General features: G+C 42.4%; 1 protein-coding gene across 2 annotated transcripts; it reads right to left on the bottom strand.

Moving 5' to 3' along the window:
- Positions 1 to 276: 276 nt before the first annotated feature.
- txlng (taxilin gamma) lies at positions 277 to 12,893 on the bottom strand. Of its 2 annotated transcripts, none has more exons than XM_034867876.1 (11): positions 12,714 to 12,893; positions 9,979 to 10,087; positions 8,719 to 8,866; positions 7,228 to 7,319; positions 6,492 to 6,662; positions 5,604 to 5,798; positions 4,589 to 4,708; positions 4,401 to 4,475; positions 3,279 to 3,371; positions 3,095 to 3,190; positions 277 to 1,260 (listed from the first exon to the last, which is right to left on the bottom strand). In XM_034867876.1, the coding sequence occupies exons 2-11, from the start codon at positions 10,069 to 10,071 to the stop codon at positions 883 to 885; spliced, it is 1,461 nt and encodes a 486-aa protein (XP_034723767.1). In that variant the 5' UTR covers positions 10,072 to 10,087; positions 12,714 to 12,893; the 3' UTR covers positions 277 to 882. The 2 variants fall into 2 exon arrangements, with proteins under 2 accessions (XP_034723767.1, XP_034723760.1); XM_034867869.1 differs by having other exon boundaries at positions 9,979 to 10,093; positions 12,714 to 12,794.
- Positions 12,894 to 13,135: the final 242 nt, after the last annotated feature.

Raw genomic sequence — 13,135 nt, 5'->3', positions numbered from 1 at the left:
ATCCATGAAATGAAAATTTAAAAACCAGATATGACATGACATGGAAAAAAAAGAAAAGTTTAATACCCTGTGGCCAAGACAGACTTTGAACTTCTTCAACACTACGGTCCATTTGCTCTTCCAGCTTTTCAGATCACACGGGGACGATAAGGCTACGTTAATAAAAAGTGAACAAAACATTTTATGCATGTGATACACCCAAATCAAACTAGAGTTTCCAATGAGACGTGACGCTACGGTGAGAGGCCAATTTCAAGGAAACGGCAAAGCTGAATTAATTGTCAACTATTTACTCAATCGGAGGGTATTTTGATAATCGATTAATCAATCGGGAAAAAAAGGGAGAAATCTGATTGCAGATTGTTAAATGTAAATATTTTCTAGTTTCTTCTCTCCTCTGACAGAAAACTGAATATCTTTTGATTTGTGAACAAAACGTGACACTTGAGGACGTCGGGGAACTTCTGTGGGAAACACTGATCCACATTTTTCACCATTTTCCACCCAGAACCTAATTGACTGATTAATCGATGATGAAAAGAATCGCTAGTTGCAACAATGGCCAACTTGACTTTGAACAATGCGACTGCATGGAAATTGCTTATGAAAATACAGTTATGGTAGAAAACGGGGAGGACCAAGTGCCACAGAGCCAATTATTACAATTTAGAATAGAATCCTTGATACAATCATGTTATTCCTCTTTCACTAATGGCACAGAAAAAAAAGAAAGGAGAAGGTATGGTTTGAGTTTCCGTGTAGAAACCCAGAGAGGCGAGTCTGTAGTTAGAAGAAATGTATCCCCGTTGAAGATGCGTTATTTCTGGCTAGCAATGGAACTGGGCTGGAGGTGTGTGGAGCCGTCTCACCGTGTGGGCACCGTCAGTCCTGCGGTGAGGCTGCCGATTCCGCGGGCTGGCTGCTGGTTGTCATAGCAACAGTAGTGGTTGTGTCTGTAGCAGCCGCTGTGGGCTCCAGTTCGGGGGGTCGGGAAGCTCCTTGGATGCCATCCGCCTCTAGCTCGCCAGCCTGTGCCAGGCCCTCCTCGTCCTCTTCTTCTTCTTCTTCTTCCTCCCCCCCAGCGGAAGGCTCCGACTGCTGGGCTTCGGGAAGCGCCACGCTGCCTTTGTCTCCCGGCTCCTGCAGGAGGCTGAGCTGGTTGTTGAGATCGTTCCTCTCCTTCTGCAGGGCGCGGCACAGCCTCTCCAGCAGCTCCAGCTTGCCCTGCAGGGCCTTAAAGTGGCCGTCACGCAGCGTTTTCTACAACACAAACACAACCTTCCATGAGCCCCGGGGGTCACTTTTCACTTTGGAAATAGCAGTTTGGGGAAAGAAAAAGCTGTAGTGCGCAGTTTGCCGCCCCCATGAGGGTCTAAGTAATGACAACAACACCGCATCCACACGATACAGAACTTCCGTGATCGCAGACCACCACGCAGTCGCTAGTAGCCGAGGACGCGGAGGATTAAAAAAAAAAAAAGATAAACTACTCAAAAGTTCATTATCTTTTCATGTGTAGGTTTCTCAGCGGTGACGGAAAACTCATTTAACCCTCAAGATATCCCCGTTTTTAAAAGTTTCTACATCAGAAATTTGGGATTCTTTCATCCACATTGTCCAAATATTACATGGATGGTTCCATATAACGCGTCTTCCCCTTTAAACAAAGGATCAGTTCACTACTTTATTGAATTTGGGGTGTTTTATTAGCCCAAGAAACAACTTTGACAAAAATTATTTCATATAAGTGGTTTCTTGACCAAGAATTTGAAAAAGAAAAAAAGTGTAAAACATGTGGTAATCTCTTTGTTAGTGATGTGTGCAATATACTGATGGTAGTGTTACAAAAATGAAGAAAATCTCAAATGCGTCAAAAACGCAATAAAGTGTTGAAAAAGCGTCAAAATAATGGTTCATTTTCAGTTTTGAGCTAGGAGGACAACACAAGGGTTAAGTTTCTGCGTGGACTACAGCATTTAGCAAACGGCCATCCTGAGAAACACACAGGGAGCTTTTTCATTAATATAAAATAATCACAAACGCTGTCACATTAAGAGCACCCATGGGCTACACAAGCAAAAAAGTGAAGTGTCATTAAAACCAGGACTGGCGGTGTTTAACAGGCGAAACCTGATCATATTCGCGAGGAATCTAATTATTCCCAATTCCTCCTCCCTATGACTTGAAAACAAGTCCGTGGAAGTTGACGATGTTTCGACTTAAGCAGGGTTGTTTTTTGCTTTAATAAGCGACTCTGTAAAAAAAGGGGGAAGTGATGAGAGACGTACGGAGCTCATGATTTACAAATGCCCTGTGACTCACTCAAAGATAATAACAAAGTACTGCATTTTGTTTTGTGAGTACTAAAACGTACCACACAAATATTCCAATTGGCCATGCTTCAAAAGCAAATACTGCACGTCTCACTAGTACAAAAAGATACATCCTACAAAGACAGCATGCCTCGATCTGATCTCCAGCTTCTCATCCAACTCTCAGAGAGCAAGCCAAAAGTATCAATAATCAAATAATCAAATGATCTTCTGTTGATTTTGGGGTGGTGGCACACCATGGCAACATTTCTGTCGCCACGGTATCAAAAATAAGGCAAACGCACAACGTAGTAAACAATCCTAAAAGGAAACAGAGAGCATATTAATTAGCATAACTTTTCTTTTCTCTTCTAGTTAGCTTGTATGTAGTATATATATATTTCTTCTGTATTCATTGTTTCTTTTAGGGGCTGAACAATTTGGGAAGAAACAAACGAGTTGCGTTTTTTTTTTTTTTTTTTTAGATACATATTGCAGTATGACATGTAACATTCCAGCATGTCTGGTTATAAAAACTGTAAATATATTAAAAAGAGGAATATAAAATGTTAAACTAACTCGATTTATTGTGGTCTTAACGATTAGATGACCGCATTCTTTCAAATTGTGAATTATTAAAGAAAACGATTAATTGCTCAGCCCTAGTTTACTTTGTGTTTAAATTCCCCATGAGTGCATTTATTGGGTCAATAAAACCTTTTGTGGTTATGTCCATTCGTCTCACGGCTACCAAGGAGCAGAGAGCGGACGCTAAGACTCACCTCCTCGGCCATCTGCAGCAGCGCCTGGTTGTTGCTCTCCCACTTGGTCCTCCACTGGGTCGTCTCCTTCTCCAGCTTCTTGATCTTCTTGGTCATCTGCGAGGGAATTCCAGACAAGTTAGCAGCTGGCAGGGAACAAACGGCGAGACACAAAACACTAGGCGACAGGACGCCCGGCGGTCACCTTCTCCATCTCCTGTCTGAACGTGGTGAAGACTTCGTTGCTTTTGGCCAGCGTGCTCTGAAACTCCTCAAACTTGTCCATGTACAGGGAGAGCTGAGAGAGAAAGAGAAAAGGAGAGCAGCGAGGAGTCATTTTCAAACCTTTCCGCCAGGCTGACACTACGGGTTTAACGTTAAATATAAAGTGGAAGTTTCAAAATAAAGGCACAGCTTAAAGACAACGATGTGTATCGATATTTATTGAATACTGAATACGGGATGGTTGAGGTTTGAATCAATATATCAATCCAGATGGATTCTTTTTAGTAAAAAGGGTAGTTTTTTTTATTTATTTTTTTATATCTGGACCTTCAATTGTTCAATCATATTACCACCTATTTATAGTGGCATTGGCAATGATGCAATGATGGTCGCGGTCAGGGAGCGACAATACCCATTAGCAGCAGCTGGGAGTCAAAAAAACGCAAAAGCCAGTGCAGTACGTCCTGTATGTCCCTTACCGGATACCGTATTTCAAGATGCACATGTCTATGGAGAGTCCACCCCAGTTCATGCAAGCGCAAATGTAAACCTACAAGCCTATAGGAATACTTCAAATTGATGGTGGTGGTCAATAGTCGTGAAAAAGGACAAGTTTGTGACGCGCAACACAGATTTTGATAATGAACAACTACAAACGTTACACACCAGGGCTTTAAGGACAGCTGGCGTAATTATCAGAGAAGTGTTAAAGCTGTAAACGCTAAATACCTCTCGGTTATTGAAAAACCTTCGCCATAAAGCTCAGGTTCTTTTTAGCATAATGAACTCTGTTCTTTTTTCCCCCCAATCTACAAGGCAGGCCTGTGGATAAGGTCTCCACTTTTTTGTGGAAAAGATTACCACCATTAGAGCTAGCGCTTGACCCTCCCATTTCCACAGTGTGTGCAGCAGTCTTCATCCAGTTTGAGCCCGTCTCCCTCTCAGCCTTCATAGATCTTGTTACACAGTTAAAACCTTTAATTTGCCCTACTGATATTGTTCCACCTTGTCTTTTTAAAGAGGTGTGGCACACTTTTGGACCGATCATCCAAACAATCATTAATAGCAGTCCTATTTATATATTGTGTGTGTGTGTGTGTACCTGTTGCTTGAGCTGCGTTTCTTGCTCCTTCATCAGCTCACACTTGCGTCTGGACTCTGTGGCGTCCTTCAACAGCTGAAACGTCAAAGTTCAGTCACCGACCACTGATTAGTTGTATTTCCGGCTGTATTTGGTGAGAGTTAGTGGATGGTGTAGCGGAAACTTGAACACACAGAGGATGTACTCACAAAGTCTCTCTCCCGCTGCTGCTTGTCCTCGACTTCTTTCATCATCTCTGTGATTCTCTGCAGCTTGGCGTCCATCAGCTGCTGCTGGAGCTCCTTGTGCTTGAACACCTTGTCGATGTGCTGCAAGAGGCAGGAGAGCATACGAAGTAGGTGTGAAAGGCCCCTTGATAAGCACAAAATGAGTACAAATGGAGGCGAGCTCTAGCTGACCATGTGGAGCGTATGTTCCATGTATGCAGAGTCCTCAGGAGCGGACTCTGCTGCAGCCCTTTGCTGCATGTCCTCCCCTCTCCCCCCTCTGTCTGTCTATCCACTGTCACTATCGAATAAAAAAGGGAAAATCCATAATCAAAACATAACTAAAAAAATGCTAACAACTGTAGCTAGATAGATCAGTTTAGTGATTCTACTCTATTTTTAGCCAGGATTTCAATTTCTGTCCTCTGGTTTGGTAAACTGGCCCACACGTTAAAGCATCTTTTTCTTCCTGCCATGATTTAAGTTCCACATAATAAATGATGGCGTGTTTCCACTGCGTGGTATGTACTCAACTCGTCTTTTTTGGTTTTCCATTACCTGCTAACAGGTGCTTTTTGTAGTACTGCCTCAGTTGAGGTTCAAAGTGAGCGGAGGCGATACCAAACGGTGACGTGAAAAACAAGCAGACTGCTGATTGGTCGAAGAGAAGCGTCACTAATCACTGCATCATCAATAGGGCTGTAACAACGTGGAAAATCAACCAATGCCATGTGGCAGAAAAAATGCATTTCGACACCCAAGTTTGGTGTATAGTTGTAGCCAAAACAAAAAAACAACACACCTTGCACATTCTGCGTGTTCAGTTTCCTGCTATGACGACCAGCTGAGCAGGTACCATTAATAGAAAAACGCCATATCTTAGAGAAGGCAGAGTTTTAATGGAATTCCACTTTCTGGACTACCACGCTTTGTGTTCTTGCCGTGCCGGCTCCACAACGGGCCCAGACATGAACACGCTGCTGCTTTAGACCCGTACCTCCTCTCGGAGCTCGTACTGCTCGATAAGCTTTTTGAGCTTCTCGGCCAGGTCCATGTTCTCCTGCCTCAGCTTGGTGTTGTGGGAGCTGTGCTGCTCCATCTGCACCTCGATGTCGCTCAGGGTCATCTGGAAGTGCAGCATGGCCTCCTTCCGCTGCTCCTCGTACTCCCGGGACCGCTGGGAGTTCTCCTCCTGAAGGGACACGAGAGGGGAGGAAAGGAGGTCAACGAGGAGTTGGAGGGAGGCAAGCGAGGGAGATTTGTCCTGTTCACACGGCTTTGTTGGCGTTTTCAAAATCGCTTCAGGAAACAACAACAAACTTTAAGCTAGCAAGCTCCATGCAACAAGGCTGACCTGCTTGGATCTTTCGGGTAACAAGTGTAAAGATTTACGGCATTTCCTCTCTAACTGGGACGTCTTGGGACCAATTGATGGGATTGCAAGAAGAGGAAATGAGGTTAATGTGTGTGTGTTTGTATCCAGCTTATTTAAATAGTTCCCGTTACTGTCTTGTGTGAGCAGTCAAATTTTTTTAATATTGTATGTGGTTTACTTTTGTGGGTGCAAATGTTCCACCAAAGCAGTTTCCTTGCTGAGACTATTTTGCAACATTCGGAGCAAGACAATTGGGATTGGTTTAAAGAAATGACAATAACTCGGTGTTTTTCCTTCTATCCCAAAATGCATCTGTGGTGTAGCCAGACCTTACTTTACAGCCCTGTGGCGATAGCTGTTAGCAGTACATTACTATTTGAAAGACACGTTTCCCTTCCTGAACTTAGAAGTGATCTTTTGCCCTATGACAGTGCAAGGTGGTGCTGCTGGTTATTGTCCAGACAGGACAGAAGACATGGACGAATCCAGTTGCAGTAGGCGAAGGTGTACCTTCAGTGTCTTGTTGTGTCTCTGCAGCTCCCTGCAGAGGCTCTCCAGCTTGCTGCGGGCCAAGATGGCCTTGCTGTGCTCCCCCTGCAGGTGGACCTTCTCCTTCACGATCTGAGACTGTTTCTTCTGCAGGGCTTTCAGACGCTTCTGCATGGAGCGGCTCTCCTCCAACTGAACATACAACACACAGTCAGCAACAAAGATTGCATTATAAATACTTTTCTTGGATACATGAAAGCACACTAGAGAAACACTGATTTCAACAAAGTTATTTATTTAAAAAATGAGAGTCTATTAAATGTTCAAATGTAATTTGCGGCTGAAATGGGAACCAATAAAATCCAGACATGCTTGATTTAAGACATGAAGAATCCTCATGAAATTGACTTAAAGGTTCCATGGCATGACAATTTCACTTCATGAGGTTTTCTAACATCAATGTAAGTTCCCCAGCCTGCCTATGGTCCCCCAGTGGCTAGAAATGGTAAAAGGTGTAAACAGAGCCCTGGGTATCCTGCTCTGCCTTTGAGAAAATAAAAGCTTAGATGGGCTGATCTGGAATACTTCCCCTTATGAGGTCATAAGAGGCAAGGTCAACCTCCCATTTCTCTGCTTTGCCCGCCCAGAGAATCTGACCCACCCGAGAGAGTGGTATATATACTAAGGTCTATATAAAAGAGACTCCAGATACAGTATTAAGGGACCACTAAGGTCTATGTAAAAGACTGAGTCTTACCAGGTCGGCATATTTCTTGCACAAAGCGGCTAGTTTCTCCTCAGGAGTGGCTAGGGAGTTGAGTGCCTGCATCAAAAGAACAACCTCCTTCCCTGTAAAAAAAATGACAAAAAAAACTGAATGTACAGGGATGCCATTATATTTCATATTACCCGAAGAAGTTTGTATGGTCATTTTGAGGATATCAGACAAGAACTGGATTTTTTAGGAATAAGGGGATACTAGGTTTCATCCCTAAAAGCATGTTTTGGAATAGGCTCACTAAATGTCAATTATTCCTGCGACTCCTTTGGTCAAAACTAAGATTTTCGAAAATAATATTTATGTTTGCAAAGGTTTGTTGATGTGCAGAACTTTTAATCGGGGAAACTACTCAGTCCTTAAGAAAGAGGATTAGGGCTAATGGGAAAAATGTGACATTTATTGACGGACTAGGTAACATGGCGGGTTGCATCTATCTGTTCACACGGTGGCCGTTAGTGGTTCAGATGCAAAAAAAGGTACCCGACCCGATCAGTACCGATACTTTAAATTTGGTTCCCAGTATCCGACCTTTGCCTCAGAAATTACAAAAGAAATTCAGTTGTAATAATTCCTAACCTATTTACCATATTTACTTAGAAAATGTGGTTATTTATTTAAAATGTTTTAAACTGACAGAAACTATATGAGAATAAAACCTCTCTCTCCCTTCTCTCTTCAGTATGACCGTTTTTTAATTGCTCTTTAATGTTTCATGTAAAGCACTTTGAATTAGGGCTGTGCAATTAATTGACAATTTTGGCTCCCAATGATCACCAAAATAGTATAATCGAGAAAAAACGATTATTTTGCCATGCTCCGTTTTGCAAGAACACTCTTATTTGGTCTTGTGTTCTGTACGCATGCCCCTCCCGAAGCCAAAACTTCTCTCAGCCTATACAGTCAGGGAGGCAAGTCGTGTGCACTTCATCCGCTGGAATTTAAAAACTTGAGTAAAGATGGCAGAAGGAGGGCATCAACAGCAGAGTTTGGTGAGCAAAATAATGGAAATGTTCATCAGCTGTGAAACGTTATGTGTAAAGCTGAACAGTAGTAAAACTGATTTTATTCTGATCCAAAGACTCTGTGAGATAAAGGACACTAAAAGATTATACTGGACACTATCCACTATGTCAACTATGTTCAGAGGACAGACAAGCTTGGTACAGAAAGGTACTGAAATTTGGCACCGTTTGAACCAATACTCGGTAATTATCGATGTGATTCGGTCGGTACCGTGAAGGTTAAGGGTTCGGTACCCAACCTTAATTGCCATTAAGTGATACATTTATTGCAGTGACTGTTACGGGTATGACTTAGTAAGATTAATTTTGATCTGTGATTTTTTTTTTACAGAAATATGACTTGGCCGCTAAATAAGACATGAAACCTTCATGTAAAATTGCCAATTTATTTATGTAACGAGAGCATGTCTCTAAGTGCTTGCATCATACGTTGTCGTGGTCCTACCAAAAGACTTGTCCTCTCCAGTCTTGAGGTCTCCTCCGGGGTCCAGCTCTGCCTCCCCCAGGTCGCTGGGGCTGTCCTCTCGGCCTGGAGTCTCCCCCCTCTCCTCCTCAGCACAGCACAGCCCCAAACCAAACTCTGCAACCTCCTCCTGATATAACACACACACACACAGACACACACACCTCATTGAAGAGCTCTTCTGGCAGTTTTCATTGAGCAGCTTCACTAAAGAAGCTGGGGGTTAAGTGACTTTCTTACTCCTAATTAGAGTTGTGTAACGTCTGTGGATCTGCTCCGGAACGGTGGCAGAGTCGTCCGGTTTCTATTACAGAAAATGTGTGTATTTCCATTGAATGCGGAATGGCTGCGTTCCAACTCCGTCCCGGCTCCACTGATCCCCAGCCCTCTGGAGCAGATCAGCAGAGCTTCTATTTTTGACGGACGCATGGAAGCTGCGCAGCAATTCAGCACACGGCAGAAAGTGTAGGACAGGAAGTCGAGCACAGAACCAAAATAAAACATCCGGTAAATTTTTAAAATAAAATAGACCGTTCTCACGGCCGTGGCCCACTTGCCTTGTCCTCCGGTAACAGTTATGGTGAGTTAGCATGGCAGCGTTAGCCAGGACCAGTCAGAATCATTTCACTGGCTATGTCTCAATTGTTTTTGCGACTAACTAACCGGAGTACTCTATTTAATTCAATGTGAGTACCCAAATGTTGAAATGCCATAAAATGCCCACCCCTTACTTCTTCAGGAGCAAGTTAGCCAAATCAACATCCTTTTGGGCTCTAAGCTGTCTCCATCTTTCAAATACGTCTACGACATTTACCCGGGTTTTGTAATGTCTCTGGTCATGCAACTCTCGTGCCAAGGTTTTTTTGGGGGTCAGGTAGAATCTATCTCTGTTGATCCCGTTTGTTTGCTTGCTGCTTTCATGGCTGTACATCAGCTGTAGCGCACTGATAATCTGGTACTGTATCTGGCAGCACGGCCCGGCTGTCAAAATAGGCAGTTGATACCAACACACAGGCCAAAACACAAACAGACATTACGTCCCGGAACGGAACTTTCAAAAGGAGAAAATACAGGCTTCAGATTTGTTGTCAGCAAAGACAGTATTTCAGCTTAATATCTGATGACATATTATGGTTCTTTTTGGATTTAATACAGTAAATACATTACTTATTGCACCTTTAACTTGCATGACAAATAAAAAGAGAAAATCCACAAAAGCCCACACAGGTTGACAGTGTTTACCTGGCAGGGGCTGTCCAGCTCGGGGGGGGAGTCACTGCCTCCCACTATTCTTCTGGTCGCCACATCGATCTCACAAACTCCTGTTGTCTCCATTAGACCTGATCACAAGCTAGAAATGCACAGCAAACCAGAACGAAATATAAATGAGATGGGTACAAGACTAAATAATTTGTGTAAAGTGATGAGAAGTATTAGTCTTATTTGGACTAAAAATAGCCTTGTAATAAGCAATGGGGGTTTTGATAATGTGGGTGGGCTGCTTCGGGTATAAATGATGCGATAACATACATGAATAATACATCCATAAGGCTTACCAGACAAAAACACTGCACTCAGATATGAGATAGGGTTTTAAAACTGACTTAGACTTCTCTTTATTAATCCTTATGAGATGACTCACTCACTAATAACAGTAATAAAAATAACAACAACATCCGTTGGCTATAAAAAAGATATTTACCATAAATTATCAGTCCAAAGTATCAGTGTGGGATACAAGTGTCCAGGTATTTATGTGAGTCCAGATGTGTATGTGAATGTATTGTCCTCTCTGCCCTGCCTTTCTAACTGTGGAAGGTTAAAATTTATTTCAAAAGGAACTTAAGGAAATCATTGATTTATTGTAGGTTTGCAAGGCAGTTTATTGTCCCAAATTCCACTATGGCTCCGCCAAGATCCGCCGATGGGTTGGGGTTAAGCATTTGACCTTGAGTGGTTAAGGTTGGGATAGCCGATTGGTCAGGGGATAGAACCTTTACAAAGGGAGTTACGTTATGGGGAATTTGGACACTACACTGTACGTGTACCTCTACTGCAGTTACACTTTTACTATTAAAAATAAGAACAGAATCCTAATTGCAGCTGAATCAGGATTGGTCGGAATGGCAGTGTTTTAGAGAGAGAAACACTTATTTTTTTGCTTGACATTGTCACTCATCGGGGGTAAATCGAGTGCAGATTTGAGTCGCGCATGCTCAGATTAAAACGTTTACGGCACAACGTGACATACGAACATTTGTGAAATCCATGAAATAATAGATGTAAGTCATTTCAATCTATGATTGTTTAATTGCTAATTTTTGCTGAAAACGCCATTCAAGTGACAGCCTGTTGTGTTTGATGCTAACTTGTAGCCAGCAGTGAACAAACTTCCTTAAGTAGGTCCATTTTTACTGCATTGACATTACAGATGTCGCTCGTTAGCATCTTGTAAGCTAGCTACTTGTCGCAAAGTGACGCATGCGCGACTCAAATCTGCACTCAGACATAAGCAAGCTTTGGTCCCTTCTCAAAACCAGCGAAGCATTGTTTCTTAAGGACTGGCCAAATTACGTCTATATATGGAAGCAAGGACTTGATGGCAACACAGCACCAGGGCAGATACAGTCGATATCTACAGAACAATATAAACACCTGCTTAGCTTTTACAGTAATTGAGGCCATTGCTTTAGCATTGATGTTACAAGCCTTGGTTGATGGACAGAAACAAGCTTGCCAAGATAAAAAACATTTTAGAAAAGAAAAAGGGACCTATTCAACTCCAGACAGCATACGTTAACCACGTGTGCTTGAAACGGGCACTGCACACAGCATGCCTCGTCCTGAATTTAAAATAGTCATCCACTTAGGTCTCCCAACCAAGCACATTGACTTTCTCTCACTTTACCTTACTACTACTTTTCCACCTTTCCGCGTTAACTATTTAACGTTAGGTTAGCAAGCTAGTTGTTAGTTTGGCAGCCTTAATGCACCAACATTCACATCGAACGATCCCAACAGGTGGACATGCCATGCTTACGTAACATTATGGCAGGCAATTTATAGATGTTAATTACAATCGAGCTTGCTTGCCTCGTCGGGTAACGTTAATTGGTGCGTACGGCGTAACAATGTTAACTTTTAGATTACCAACGTTAACGCACATCTGCCTGTCAAGCGCGAACACATCTGCAATATGGACCCTTTGGAGCGGGAGAGACACGATCCCCAGATAGTTGTGTTATATAAGAGCCAACTTTTCTGCAGTTTCCTTTATATGAACCGACACTGGCAAGAACACAACACATGTAACGTTGACCTTACTAGAACTTCCAATAGTTAAAAAATAAATAAAAGGATGCGCAACGATTGGAGATAGTACTTAAGCCGAATTGAAATACACATCAGTCTACATAGAAAAAAAAAGGAATTCAAGGATGTCAAGGAGTCAGCAATGTAGTTTATCAGATTAACAAGGTACAGCTATATCTTGAACTGTCGAGATTTCAAATTGACTCTGGTGTGACGTTCCATCGCTGAGAACAGAACGGCGCGTGCGGTTCCTGGTCATGTTAGCTAACGTTACTTAGCAATACGCACAACACGCATTTCACTAGCTAGCTATCTATTATGGTACCTAAACTGTCGTTGCCGTTTGTAATATAAGTGCAGAACGCCAAAGGTAAATTAACACCAGTAAAACGGGGACATGTAAATACATTTCTAATGTAAGCTAACGTGTTTCCTTTCGTTAGCTGGGCTAATGCTAATCTTGTGCTAACAGCTAGTTGGTGGTTTACACTAGAAGTGAACTTTCCTTCGGCAAATGCCAAATGTGTGATAGTGAATCAAAAGACACACGCTCCAGCTGATAGTGACAGGTCACCTACTGCCTTAGCTACAGTTATGTTAAATCAGCACGACACAACACCAGTAAATCAAATACGTTGCTGAAATAGCTAGAGCGTTCAATTTACCTGTGTTTTTACACTGGATGGAAGCAGGACACGGTTATCAAGATAGCTGGGACTGTCCAATAACAAGTAGCTTCAACGTCCGGTTATAGCTTTTCAAAATAGTATCAAGCGTCTCCAAGAGTTAGCTAGCTGGATTCTACCAGTAAAATATTTTTTTTACTTAACTCATAAAACGCATTTAATAACAAATGAAATGCTTTCACATAAACTGCAACGGAACTTTGTAACCGTCTTTCACGCGTTCTAGTATTTTTTCATTTTGTACGCTTTTAATTTGAAGGTAGCATCTGGCTACCGTAACTTGATGGAGCTAAAGTCGAAAGCGAAAATCTCTGAGCTCCTCTTTATCCGGCTCGATAGAGAGGGAGGGAAATAAAACTACAACAACAAAAAAACACTTAACTACAGTTAACTACAGACTA

This window comes from Etheostoma cragini, chromosome 1 (assembly GCF_013103735.1).
Source record: "Etheostoma cragini isolate CJK2018 chromosome 1, CSU_Ecrag_1.0, whole genome shotgun sequence".
Classification (NCBI taxonomy): domain Eukaryota; kingdom Metazoa; phylum Chordata; class Actinopteri; order Perciformes; family Percidae; genus Etheostoma; species Etheostoma cragini.
Note: the sequence above shows the minus strand (reverse complement) of the source record. Positions and strands in the feature narration are given on the sequence as shown.

Excerpts from the sequence above, each read along its gene's own strand:
- txlng (XM_034867876.1), bottom strand. The coding sequence starts at position 10,071 with ATGGAGACAACAGGAGTTTGTGAGATCGATGTGGCGACCAGAAGAATA. Across the intron at positions 8,867-9,978 it reads AGCTGGACAGCCCCTGCCAG|GAGGAGGTTGCAGAGTTTGG; the intron begins GTAAACACTGTC and ends GTGTTATATCAG. Across the intron at positions 1,261-3,094 it reads TGCTGCAGATGGCCGAGGAG|AAAACGCTGCGTGACGGCCA; the intron begins GTGAGTCTTAGC and ends TTTGTGTTGTAG.